The 14,190-nt window shown below is 36.6% G+C and overlaps 1 protein-coding gene across 1 annotated transcript; it reads left to right on the top strand.

The window, feature by feature from the left end:
- The first annotated feature begins 209 nt into the window (after positions 1-209).
- LOC107760270 (heat stress transcription factor A-6b-like) lies at positions 210-3,384 on the top strand. The gene is made up of 2 exons (XM_016578297.2): positions 210-1,260; positions 2,303-3,384. Exons 1-2 carry the CDS (start codon positions 970-972, stop codon positions 2,987-2,989), a joined length of 978 nt encoding a protein of 325 aa, XP_016433783.1. The 5' UTR covers positions 210-969; the 3' UTR covers positions 2,990-3,384.
- Positions 3,385-14,190: the final 10,806 nt, after the last annotated feature.

Here is a 14,190-nt window from a genome sequence, read left to right as displayed (position 1 = left end):
TGCCCTACCCATTTCGTCTCATCCTAATGGATGACTCTCTTAATTACGTTGCACTCGGACCCGAGTCTTCACGTTTACATTTCTCCGGCCGCAATTTAATAAGTAGGCAAAATTAACACAAGATTAGAATCATCCCCTTTATTTTAAGTAAGGCATTAAAGCCAAGTAAATAATTATTAGAAAGAAGTTGAAGCTACCTATAACAGTACTATAAGAGGGAAAAAAGAGATCTAGGAGTTATCCTGTTTTGCGTATCAAGTATTTTGAGACATTTTCAAAATGTTAGAATATACTGCTTTTCACCGGAAAAAGAAAGATACCAGACTAATGAAGAATTTAGAACTGTTCTCCTACCAAACCTTCCTAAAGGGTTAGTGCGGAGGGATTTTGGGAAAAGGAAAAAAAAAAAAAAAAAAAAGGGTAGATCAGGGACTGAAAATATCTAAGGACCATTCCATAATAAACTACTATTGTTATTTTCATAACCAGTATTGATCAAGCTGTGACCTAACAGCTCCTTTTTCCATCTCTCTCTCTCCTCCCTCTTGACCTCCATTACAACATATTTCCATCTCCTTCTCCTTCTCTTCCATATCTAAATCCAATCTTTCTGACTTTACAAACTGTTTTTGCAACTATTTTATCTCTCTGTATCCACCATCTTTTTTGGAAAATAATTCTTTGTCTATCGTCCCTTTTTCTTCATTTTTCCATCTAAATCTTGATTCTCCTTACTTCCAACCCTTCCTCGCAAACCCTAACTCCTTAAACCACTCCAAATCAACAGCCTTTGAAGATAAACCTCCAAAGATATATGTTATAGCATCACTCCCTTCTCAACTTAAAAATACATTATATATATATATATTATCCTCATTTGTTATTTTCTCTATCAAAGCTTATTATTCTTTTGAGCTTCACCTCATACGATTTAATTTTTCTATCCCTTGTTTCTTCAAGATTTTAAGTATGGATCCTAGTTTTGCTCCAATAAAAGAAGAGGTTCCTGGATCTAGTGAGCCTTCTTCTTTTATGTGGATTCCTCAACCAATGGAGGGGCTTCATGAGAATGGCCCTCCACCATTTCTAACAAAGACTTATGAACTTGTGGATGATCCAAACACTAACGATATTGTTTCTTGGAGTAGAGGTAATAACAGTTTCATTGTTTGGGATCCTCAAACCTTTGCCATGAATCTCCTTCCAAGGTATTTCAAGCATAGCAATTTCTCAAGCTTTGTCAGGCAGCTCAATACTTATGTAAGCATTATTTTCTCCAACCAACTCAAATAGTATATAGGGGTATATATAGGTAGATAGTGAATGGAACAAAAAAAGTTCAAGACTTAAAGTTCTACATACTGACACAAATAGTTGTTGAGTATTTGTATAGTGCTCTAGAATTTTGTTATGATTTGCGCTCATGTTCGTGAAGTTTCTGTGGAATACAACTTGCACTAGATTTGTTTCCTTTAGTGGCAACTTGCACTAGATTTGTTTCCTTTATTGGCAAGTTGCAATAGATTTGTTTCTTTTGTTTAAAATGACAGCTCATTTTAAGTGCTTAGAAAATTATATAAATTGGCAGCTCAATCACAAAGAAAGGGAAGTGAATCTTCGGTTACAAAACAAAAATGAAATATTCAGTTTCCTACGAGTAATTAACATTACAATATCAGCCAATTCATATTACCGTCTGTCCAGCTACATTTCATTAGTGTATGCAGTTCTTTTGTATCAGTAGCAATTTTTGTACGAGTTTCTTGACATCTTATAATTTCTACAGGTCTTCTAAACTTCCAGACTAGCCAGTGAGTTAACAATACTCCCTCCGTTTCAATTTATGTGAACCCATTTGACTGGGCACGAAATTTAAGAAAAGAGAGAAGACTTTTGAACTTGTGGTGTAAAATGAGGCGCATATATTTTGTGTTGTTATAAATCATTGCATAAAGGTAAATTGTTTCCAAATAAGGAAATGAGTCATTCTTTTTTACACGAACTAAAAAGAAAATAGATTCATATAAATTGAAACGGAGGAAGTATAATTTTATTATGAGTTTAACTATTAAACAGGAAAGTGTACGTGAAGAAATTTTTATACTATCATGTCAACCAGTAAAATATAACTACAGATGAATAGACCGTAAAAGGTATATTTAGTAAACTGGAAAATAAGGTAGGTACTAATAACCAATAATAAAAAATTGTAGAAAATAAAATCGTTGGTTTTTTCGTGGTCCTTTCTTTTTTTCTTTTCCTCCCTAATGGAAGAGTACTAGCAATGTGAATTATCATGCAGGGATTTAGGAAGGTTAATCCAGACGAATGGGAGTTTGCTAATGAAGGTTTTTTGAGGGGGCAAAGGCATCTCTTGAAAGCAATTAGGAGGAGAAAGACAAGTTATTTCCATCCTAGCCAAGCTTCAAATCAAGGTATAGACTCTTATATTGAATTGGGAAAGCTTGAATTAGATGGAGAAATTGATCGAGTAAGGCGCGAGAAGCAGGTTTTAATGATGGAACTGGTGAAGCTTAGACAACAGCAGCAGACTACTAAATCATACCTTAAAGCAATGGAAGAAAAGCTTAAAAGGACAGAACAAAAACAGCAACAAATGATGAATTTCTTGGCTAAAGCAATACAAAATCCAAGATTTTTGGAGCAGATGTTGCAGCAAAAGGAAAGAAGGAAAGAACAAATAGAGGATGAAATTAGGAAGAAGAGAAGGAGGCCAATTGATCAAGGTCCTAGTAATAATGTTGGAGTTATAGAATTAGGTCATGGTGTGAATGATGGAAATCATAGTATAAAGCAAGAATCTCAAGAATATTATGGTGAAATTTATGGATTTGGTGATTTTGAATTGGAGAGACTTGCTATGAGTATGCAAGGACCAAGTGGGAACACAATCAGTATTGAAGACTACACCATTGAGAAAGAAGATATAGGAGAATTAGAAAGTGAGCATAAATCAATTGATGAATGATTTTGGGAGGATTTGTTGTATGAAAATGTTGAAGATGATATCACTGTACTTGGTATTGAAGAAAAAGATGAAGATGTGGATGTTTTGGCTCAGCAGCTTGGATTTTTGGGTTCTAGACCAAAGTAAAGAGCTTGGTACTTATTTCTGGTTTAGTTATGACTTGACTGTCCACCACTATTAGTATTCCATTCCTAATTTGGCTTTGATTATTTTATTTATATCCACCGACAGTGTAAATAATTTTCTCATTGTCAATGTAGTTTCACCTTTTAGTGACAAAAATCTTAGTTCCATGATTTCTATGGCTAAATTTTAGAACTACAAGTTAGATGCTAATTTGAAGTTCTTGGAACTTGAAATCTTTGGTTATGGAAAAGTGCCATTCATTCTTTCTATCCATGACTTTAAAATAAGCTAGGTGAGCCTAATTAAATAGGTCTATTGTACAACACATACATCCTATTAATTATATTTCTCTACATATTTTCTAAAGGTAGCTTTTCTTTTGAGAGTAATTAGAAGCAGTATAGTCAATGTTAAGATCAAGTTACTGCAATGTTTCTTCGGCAGTAATATGTAGTCTTGATTTCCAATAAAGACTTTGAATAAAGTTAGGACTGATGCTTAGCTATGAAAAGATATAGAAAGTGAAGATTTTCTTTGTACCTAATGAAGCTAAGAAATATCTCTGATACTGTTGAATATTGAGGGATTATAAAATAGACTAATAGCTGACGGTACGTACGAAAATCAGAGATTGGAAATGTTAGCAAATTAAGAAAAGGGTAAACCAACACGACTGCGGGTTAACTTGGTAAAATAGATTAAAAAATAATTAGGCACCATTTTATATATAGTGCGGTTATTCATCGCGCAATATTTAAACTTAAAATGGGCGGCAGGTATAGCGCGCATATATAAGGCGCTATAGTATAGCGCCTTATATATGCGCGCTATACCTATATAAAAAACCGTGCCATCTCCTTCCCCCACCAGACGCGAACCAGCAAACCCCAAAACAAAAAAATCGCTCCCCCCTCCATTTTAAAAAAACAAAACTCAGTGGAGCCTACCCTTCCCACAAAAAGTGTATCTTCTCGGTATGTAGCAAGATTACACTTGATCTAAGGCGTTATCGCGTAGTGGATTGGTCGTTTCGGCCCTCAAATCATCAAATCCTCACCTTTCAAAAAATTATAAATTGAGGCATTCCGACTTACTTTTTATTTACGAACAAATATTTCAGAAGACTTAAAGGATCCTGAATGAATTTTCACTAAATTCTGAAACTCCTCAAATAAGAAAAAACTCAGTCCGGAGGGTACAATTATTTGATGTATAGCACATGCATAATAGGCGCTATATCATATGAATTATTAGTGGGTCAGTTAAGTGCAGATGAATTATTGGTGGGGTCACATTTTATATATAGCGCGGTTATTCACCGCGCTATACCTTAACGGACAAAAGTACCGTTAAGGTATGGCGCGGTGAATAACCGCGCTATATATAAAATGGTGCCCAATTTTTGTTAAACCTATTTGGATCGCTCGAGTCTAAAAGATTCACACTTTGATTCCGGACTCGTATAAAGAGGCGATTCATGAAATGTTTTATGTTTCTGAAAATGAGACAGTGATAAAATATCACCTTTATGTTGATAATACCAATGGAATATCTTCAGCAGCTTTTAGATTTCAAGTCTAATGCAAATTCAGATGGATTTATTCCGACATATTGCCATATATCTGAATTTGCATTCCAAATTGCCTTTCAGAAGTCTGCATATTATAAGTTAGTAAAACGCCGAAATGCACTGCTGACCTAAGGATGTTTCTATACGTGCAAGTCTTCAAGAATGGCATAGTGTCCCTATATCTTTTTCTTTAAACTTTAATTTAATAAAATGGGGGTACAAAGCCACCCTAAACATAAGCCTATGGGCAATGAATTTGAACTTGGTAAAGCTTCAGTTATTGCCATTATCCATTCACTTTGTTAAAACTTAGGGTTACCAAGTTGCGGTACATATCAAATTGTCCAAAGTCCATCGCAGAATTGGAAGGACACCTAAAAGAATAACTTTAAAGTTATATCATAGAATCGGAAAATTATTGAATTGGGAATCATAGACATCGGAAAATTATATCATAACATCAGTGGAGAAGTCGGGAGGACATCTAAAAAATAACTTAAAGTCGAAATGGGCTGAAATCCACCTGCAGTTTTTCAAGCTTTTTAATTATAGATTAGATTATTATAAATAATTATAACTCGTTAGAACTCAATTGACTATTTGCGCACACAGTAACATGAGATTGTAGCAGTTAAAGGGGAGACTTGATTTTATATTCCATAACCAATATTACTTTAATCATATAATCATTTTTGCAGGAAGTTGGTAAAATACAATATAGAAGATCCGTAAAAAAAACACATAAAATGTTTACAATATTATTTTTTTCTATTTAACCAGTAGGTGAACGAAGGCAAATTTGTGTTTAACTACACGGACTTTTCTTAAATAATAAGTTTAAGTAAACGGAACAGGTTATAGGAGATGTATTCAATGAATCTACATCTGCTTGCTCCCGCGTGCCTTGGCTTGTGATAAAGCCGAATTTGATATAAGGCAATTAGTTTAGCACACATGTTTGCACGAGCAGAGACAGACACACACAAAAAGGTCATCCTTGTTGCGGCTTTCCTCGAAATCTGTAAATGTTTACAATGCTTAGTTGTGGTTTCAACTTTCAACATGACACATGTTCTTCACTTGTTCCTGCTTTCTTCCTTACGAAATAATTTTTTTCTCACTGGTTAACTTCTGTGGCTTTTGCTAGGCTTCAAATGACAAGTGGAACTAAAATAAAATGACAAGTGGAACCTAAAGGCTTCAGGAGTTAGGTTTAGGAGAATATATATAGTTGCCTGTGTTAGGTGAAGTTAATTAGGTTTCTTGGGTTAATTCAATATTATTCTTATAAAATTATGATCTAATATATTATATTATTTTAATAAATATTAGTTATTATTTTATTATTTAATATAGTATACAGAAATATAATAAAATCTATACAAAATCAAAGAATATACATTATATAGTAATCAAATAAATTGTGTGTTCCTTATTTATTCTTTATTATTATTAAATTAGCAAGTACTTAGTATTATAAATTTACTGATACGACTTTTTATTAACTTTTCAATTGACTTAATATTTTGATATTATTTGTCTTTTAATATAATATAGATATATATTTTCTCACTCTAAAAATATTTTTATTTTTTTAAACTTATGTTATAGACTATAAGTTATAGTATATATATACACACACTAATCTTATGTATAATATTCTAATAGTATCTTTATATTTTTATATTTTTTATTATAAAATTATGAGTTCTATTTATTAACTAAAATTTCCTACATGAGAAATTTAATTAGTAATATATAATTTACCATATAGCTTGAAATTCTTTTTTTTTTTTAGTATTCTTCCTTTATGACTTAATAGTGTATTATAATTTTAGTTATGTGTATATGTACGGATTTTCTCATCATAATTCTATTTATAAGTCTTATATTTTTATATTTTGCCACAAATATATATTTTATTTCTTTTTTTGTTCCTTGATTATCTAATTGTATTATTCATTATTTAATATTTTTAAATTGACATGTAAATTTTTAATAAGTTACCAATTTAGTATAATACAATTAATATAATTTTGTATTACTCTTGAAATTTAACTTGACTTTATTTTGTATGACTTTATTAGATTATTTAGATATTTAAATTTATCAATAATATTTTTGACTATTATTTATTTACTTAATTTTATCAAATAAATTTAAAGTGTGTATAGAATCACATTATATCTTTTAACGATCCGACCGGTCGTTTTGCTTTCTAGATATTCATTTTTCTAATTAAGACTCTCCGTATGTACTTTTACTGTTTTATGACTTGCGAGGATGGTTAGGTATGGTTTGGAAGGGTTCGGGTTGAAATCGGAACACTTAGTTCCTTAATAGTGGCTTAAAATGGTTAAGTTTGACTTGAGTCAACGTTTTGAGTAAATGACCTAGGAATCGGGATTTGACGGTCCCAATAGGTTCGTATGATGATTTTGGACTTGACCGTATGTTCGGATCGGGTTTTGGATGACCCGCGAGCATTTCAGCGCTTACTATTGAAAGTTGGCGCATTGAAGGTTTTCAAGTTTTTTAAGTTTGGTTTGGAGTAGGTTATGGTGTAATCGAGGCCCCTTTGGGATTCCGAGACTTTGAATAGTTCTGTATGGTGATTTAATACTTGCACATAAAATTTGGTGTCATTTCGAGTAGTCTAAGTATGATTCGATGCGTTTGGAGTGAGTTAAAAAGCTTGAAGTTCATAACTTGATTCAATTTGGTTTTGGGGTGCAATACTTAGTTTTGATATTGTTTTACGTGTTTCGAGAGTTTGCGCAGGTCCGTATTATGATTATAGACTTGTTGGTGCATTTGGACGAGGTTCCGGAGGGCTCGGGTGCGTTTCAGACCGCTTGGAGCTAAGTCAAAATCTGTTGGTGTGCTATTTTGGTTTGCTTCTTCGCGAACGCGAAGGAACCCATGCAATCACGAAGAAGAATTAGGGACTGTGTGGTTTTGTGCGTCGTGTTCCTGAAGGCTTTGGGCCAGTGGCCTTCGCGGGAGACCTATCGCTTTCGCATAGAGTCAAGGGCCTGGGCAACCCAGTTGCTATATGCGTTCGCGAGCGATGGAACGCATTCGCGATTAGTAGACGGCTCAGTGCACGCGTTCGCGAGTGTTCTCTCGTGATCACGAGGAGGAATGTTTCCTGGGATCATCAGTTTTGCCTTCACAATCGCGAGGTCTTGTTCGCGATCACGATGAAGGTACAGACCTGGGTAGAATGTTTTAAAAGTCGGGACTTAGGCTTTTTGGTCCATTTCTCTCACTTGTTGGTTGATTTTAGAGCTCTTTCAGGAGGGATTTTCACCTAGCACTTTGAGGTAAGTAATTTCTACACAATATGAGTTTAATACATGCATTTTGGATAGATTCTTAACATATAAATTATAGAAATTATGGTTTTAGTTGAAAAACTTAGGTTTTGCTAAAAATGGGACTAAACCACTTAAATAATTATGGAATTAGGTAGAAATTATATATTTGAGTTCATGAGGTTATGGATAACATTTATCTTCAAAATTTTCTGAAATTCAGGCACGTGGGCCCAGGAATGAATTTTAGGAATCTTCCAATTTGGGTTGGGTAATGTCACGACCCAAAATCCACTATAGGACATGATGGCACCTAATGCCTCTGTCAGGCAAGCCAATAGTGATTTATCAATTTAATTACTCATTTTATTACTTTCAAAATCATAAATTTTAATAAGGAAGGAGATTTACACTTCTAAATCTACGGGAACGTACAACATTCGTAGTTTATAAAAGAAATAAAAGGCGATAATAATATACGAAACCGTAAGCATCAATTAGTATAATCCCAAAACCCAGTGTCATAAGTATATGAGCATTTTCTAAGGAGTACAATAATAATACAACATCTGTACATAATGTAAATAAGACAGGATAAAATAAATAGTACGATGGAGACTCGATGGACTGCGATGCGTAGCCTGGAATGCAGCTCACATAAAGTTCCCTCAACAGGTGCGCCTACGCGCCAAGATGATCATCAAATGAACCTGTCATGTAACGATCCGGCCAGTTATTTTGAGAATTTGAGCGCCGATCCCCTAATAACTATTTTCTCCATGTTTGTTTCCGCTATTGAGTCTTGCCGGAGTGATTGGTTATGGGATTCAGAGAGTTTTGAGACACTTAGTCCCTAGTTGTGAGTTTAAGCCTTAGAGTTTGGACCGTAGTCGAAACTGTGTGAAGACGGATCCGGAATGGAATTCCGTCGACTCCGTTAGCTCCGTTGAGTGAATTTGGGGTTAGGAGCGCGTTCGAAATGCATTTTGGAGGTCTGTAGTAGATTTTGGCTTGAATTGGCGAACGTTAGTTTTTCGGCGATTTCGGCCGATAGTGGAAATTTTGATATCGAGCTCGGAATGGAATTCCGAAGGTGGATGTAGGTTCATAGTGTCATTTGTGACATGTGTGTAAAATATGAGGTCATTCGGTCTAGATTTGATGTGGTTCTGCGTCGTTTGTAGAGTTTGGAAAATTTTAAATTCTTAGGCTTGAATCCGGGCTTAATTCATGATTTTGGTGTTGTTCGATGTGGTTTGAAGGCTCGACTAAGTTCGTATGGTGTTATAAGATTGGTTGGTAGGTTTGGTTGAGGTTCCGGGGGCCTCGGGTGTGTTTCGGATGCTTAACAAAATGAATTTGGACTTAGGAAAAATCTGGTGCTTTTGCTGGTTCTGCTGCAATCGCACCTGTGCAAGGCTGCCAGCAGGTACGACCCCGCAGGTGCGAGAAAATTAGCGCAGAAGCGGAGTTGGGTGGATTGGTCAGGGGTCACAGGTGCGTGGGAAAAGGCCGCATCTGCGATGCCCGCAAATGCGCAATACTATTCGCAAGTGCGCAAGTTACGCAGAAGCGGAGGGGATTTCCGTAGGCGCGCACGCGCAGGCGCGGCCCTTTCGTCGCAGGTGCGAAGGCAGAGGGGGGCAAGTGAATTGCGCAGATGCGCACTTTTTTCACACAATCGCACCCTCAGGTGCGAGCCCAGGTTCTGCTGGTGCGGAAATACCTGGGCAGTGGTTAAAACCGAAGGGCTTCACGATTTTTGCCATTTTTGACTTTGCAAACTCGGTTTAGGGCGATATTTGAGAGTATTTTCGAGGAATTTCTTGAGGTAAGTCCCTTGTGCATATGTTTGATCAATAATATTGCTTTGCCATGTATTTTCCCACCTAATTAGTGTGTATTTAAGGTAGAAATTGGAAGTTGGAGGCTAGGGATTTGGAAGTTTGATTTGTGGATTTGGAGGACCATTTGGTGTCGGATTTTAGTAAATTTGATATGGTTAGACTTGTGAGTGAATGGGTGTTCAAAATTTATAATTTTTACCCGATTCCGAGACGTGGGCCTGGGGAGACTTTTTGGGCGTTTTTTCTAATTTCATGCTTTAGCTTCGAATTAATTAGCTAAATTAGTTACTTGTAGTTATATTTACATTATGCAATTAATTTGAATAGATTCGGGCCATTTGGAGTTGGATACTCGTGGCAAGAACGTGATATCGAGTTGATTTGAGCGGCTTGAGGTAAGTGACTTGCCTAATCTTGTGTTGGGGACTTTTCCCTTAAGATGTTCGATATTAATTGATGTGTGGGCGCCGTGTACATGAGGTGACGAGTACGTACATGGGCTATTATTGCAAAAACCCCATTTTTCCTTTCTAAATCATAAACTATTTTTCCTTATTAAATTGCACTAATACGTTTAATTGTTAATCTTAGACTAGAGAAGCATGCTTACGTGTTTTAACTGCCTATTTGACATTTTGTGGGCCATACTTAGTTAAGTCCCTACTTTCCTTATCTGTGTTCAGTATAAAATGTATAACTCGATGTCATACCTGCCGTTTCATCTTGCATTGCATATTTAAATTGGGACTGCGGACGTATTCCGGGAGATCCCCATGTACTACATATTTACTTTGGGACTACGGACGTATTCCGGGAGATCCCCCTGTACTGCATATTTACTTTGGGACTACAGACGTGTTCCGGGAGATCCCTTAGCACTGCATATTTACTTTGGGACTACAGACGTATTCTGGGAGATCCCCCTTTACTGCATATCCATTTGGAACTACGGGACGGTATCCCGGGAGATTCCCCATTATGTTTACCTTGTTATGAGTTGAGGGCTCCCTTAACTATTAAATTTTCGATAATTTCTTTAACTGTGTTACCGTAAATTTTTACTTATATCTTTTACTGTTTTATTTATTATATTTACTCTGGTAGGGCCTTGACCTGACCTCGTCACTACTCGATCGAGGTTAGGCTTGGCACTTACTGGGTACCATTGTGGTGTACTTATGCCCTTTCCTACACATGTTTTCGTGTGCAGATCCAGGTGCGAGCTATCAGCCTCGGGGTTAGTGCATGCTGCTGATTCTAGGAGACTTCAAGGTACTACTGCTTGTGTCCGCAGATCTTCGGAGTCCCCTTCTACTCCCTCGCCTAGAGGCTTTCTTTATTACCTTCAGACTTTTGTATAGAACTACATAGATTATAGCAACTTGTGACTTAGTGATATTCCGGATCTTGGGAAATTATTTTGTATATGCCGAGTGGTACTACTCTTGGCTATTCACAATATGCAGTTTATCTTTAAAATTCTGTGTTTTCTTTATATTTTTCGTAATATTAGGCTTACCTAGTCATAAAGACTAGGTGCCATCACGACACCTTACAGAGGGTTAATTTGGGTTGTGACATGTCAGATCCTGCATATTTAGTACAGAAGTACAACATGAGTACGCAAATCAACGCGTACCCAGTAAGTATCTAGCCTAACTCCGGAGAAGTAGTGACGAGGGGTCAACATCGACACTTACTAGAGGTCCAACAAGAAATATAATAACACAATAAACAGATGTGAAGAACACAACCACAATGGGGTGATTTCGTTAAGTTACTTAATCTTCCAATTATTTCTTTCAAAGTATGAATTTCTCAATCCTGTATTCTACCTTAACAACTCTGAAAATGTCAAGTTCCAATATCAAATGAATAAGGAACACCGTATAAAATGCCGGGCATAAGTGGAAAGATAATCTCGTGAATGTTCGGACTACCAGCGATAACGCACGATTATGCCGAGGTCATTCGGCCCGATATAATGTGTACACTGTCGAGGGTCGAGCGACATGAACCATAGATGCATCTATTATACTATCGAGTCATTCGGCCTGCTTCACAAGAAAGGAAGGAAATTATCGAATTACGAGACACGTGCTTACAATACAGTATATGGGCACAATAATAAATATACCCCTTTACATTTACCAAATATCTTGGCAACAACTCAAGGTGATAAAGCTCGACCTAATATATTTATATGTTTCTAAATCAATTTCAGTTAAAATTTCAATTAATTAAGCTAGAAAAATGAGTCCAAACAATTCAAATATTACATGATAAAGTCCTACGTCTACCAGAACATAAACATGTTTTAGCTACGTACGGACTCTCGTCACCTCGTGCGTACGTAGCATCCACAACTAGTTGCACATAACAATAAATATCACCTAGGGGTAGTTTCCCTCTCACAAGGTTAGATAGGAGACTTACCTCGCTCCGAAGTTTCATAACCGGCTCCTAGGTCTCTCTAACACCTCCAAACAAAGCCTATCGATCCGAAACTAGTCAAAAATGTGCAAATCTATCAAAATATACTCCAATGCTTACAATTTAACATTTTATAACAATTCCCAACTCCGCTCGAAAAGTTAATAAAGTCAACCCTCGGGCCTACGTGCCCGGATTCCGAAATTGTTCGAAGATATACTTTACCCATAACATTAGGAACTCAAATACATGATTTATTCCCAATTCCATGTCCAATTTCGTGGTCAAAATAAAAAAAATACCAATTCTAGGTTTTCTACCAAAATCTCACAATTTACATGAATTTTCATGTATAAATCCGTATATAACTCACAATAGGTGGGAATAGCTTACCTCACAATGGATGACAACAACTCCTCTTCAAGAACCCCAAAGTCACCCAACTAAGTGAAAAATGTGAGAGGAATGGCTAAGTCTCGAATTTAAACACCCCACTTGCCCAGCGACTCTCGAAATAATGTGGTCACATGGGTGTAGTGGCACGAGTAGGTGCACACAGAGTCAAACAGTGATTTTGGACAACTCTGGAACAGTTCTTGGCACGTTCGAGGACGAACATATATTTAAGTGGGGGAGAATGTAACGACCCGACCAGTCATTTTGAGCTCTAGTGCGTCGTTCGGCGGTTTGAGGCCTTGAGTAGCTTCACTTCATGTTTTATGACTTGTACGTGTTGTCGGAATTGAATTTCGGGAAGTTCAGAGTTGATTTGGTAAGAAAATTCTAAATTCGGAAGCTTTAGTTGGAAGAGTTGACTAAGGTTTGATTTTTGAGTAAACAACCTCGAAATCGTAAATTGAAGGTTCCAATAGGCCCATATGATGATTTCAGACATATTTTCGGGTTGAGTATCGGGTGGCCCTGGAGCATTTCGACGCTTATTGTGGAAATTGGCATTTTGAAGGTTTTAGAATTTCCTAAGTTTGGTTTGAGGTGGACTTTGGTGTCATCGATGCCCGTTTGGGGTTCCAAGCCTTGGAATAGGTTCGTATCATGATTTGTGACTTGTGCGTAAAGTTTGGCATCATTCCAGAATGTTTAAGTATAATTCGGACGCGTTCGGCGAAGTTTGAATGTTTGAAAGATTAAAGAAATATTTCGGTCGTCGATTCATAATTTTGATGTTGTTCGACGTGATTTCAGGCTTCGACTAATAGCTTGTTTGGCCAAGCTGCAAAAATCGCCTTATTTTGAGAAGTGTTTTTTCTCAAAAGTACTTTTGGTGAGAAACAATTTGTGTTTGGCTAATTAATTTGAAAAATACTTCTAAGCAGCAATTAGTGTTTGGCCAAGCTTTTAAAAACTACTTCTAAGTGTATTTTTTTCAAAAGTGCTTTTCAAAAAGGTGTTTTTGGAGAGAAGCTATTTTTTTCTGCTTCTCCAAAATTGTTTCTGCTTCTCTTCAAAAGCATTTTATTTCATTACAAAAGCTTGGCCAAACACCTCAATTTTTGGAAAAAAGCACTTTTGGTTTAAAAAAAAAAAGCACTTTTGGCTCAAAACAAGCTTGGCCAAATAGGCTATAAGTTTGTATCATGATTTGGGATGTGTTGGTATGTTCGGATGGGGTCCCGGGGGCCTCGGGTTTGAAACGGATTGAAATCGGATTGAAATTTTAATTTGAGGAAATGATAGAAACTGCGAAAATCTGGTGTCATCGCACCTGCGGTGGTTTGGTCGCAGGTTCGGACATGCAGGTGCGATGGAGGTTGTCGCAGAAGCAAAAGAGGCCAGCTGGATGAAGGGCCACTGGTGCGGAGTTTGGGCGCGCAGATGCGCATCCGTTGAAGCGGAGGAGGCACCACAGATGCGGAATCTGGGCCTTTGATGCTGGACCGCAGGAGCGGT

This window comes from Nicotiana tabacum, chromosome 14 (assembly GCF_000715075.1).
Source record: "Nicotiana tabacum cultivar K326 chromosome 14, ASM71507v2, whole genome shotgun sequence".
Classification (NCBI taxonomy): Eukaryota; Viridiplantae; Streptophyta; class Magnoliopsida; order Solanales; family Solanaceae; genus Nicotiana; species Nicotiana tabacum.
This window is presented reverse-complemented; position numbering and strand designations above follow the sequence as displayed.

Coding starts and splice junctions, on each gene's coding strand:
- LOC107760270 (XM_016578297.2), top strand. CDS start 970: ATGGATCCTAGTTTTGCTCCAATAAAAGAAGAGGTTCCTGGATCTAGT. Junction 1,261..2,302: donor TCAGGCAGCTCAATACTTAT/GTAAGCATTATT, acceptor ATTATCATGCAG/GGATTTAGGAAGGTTAATCC.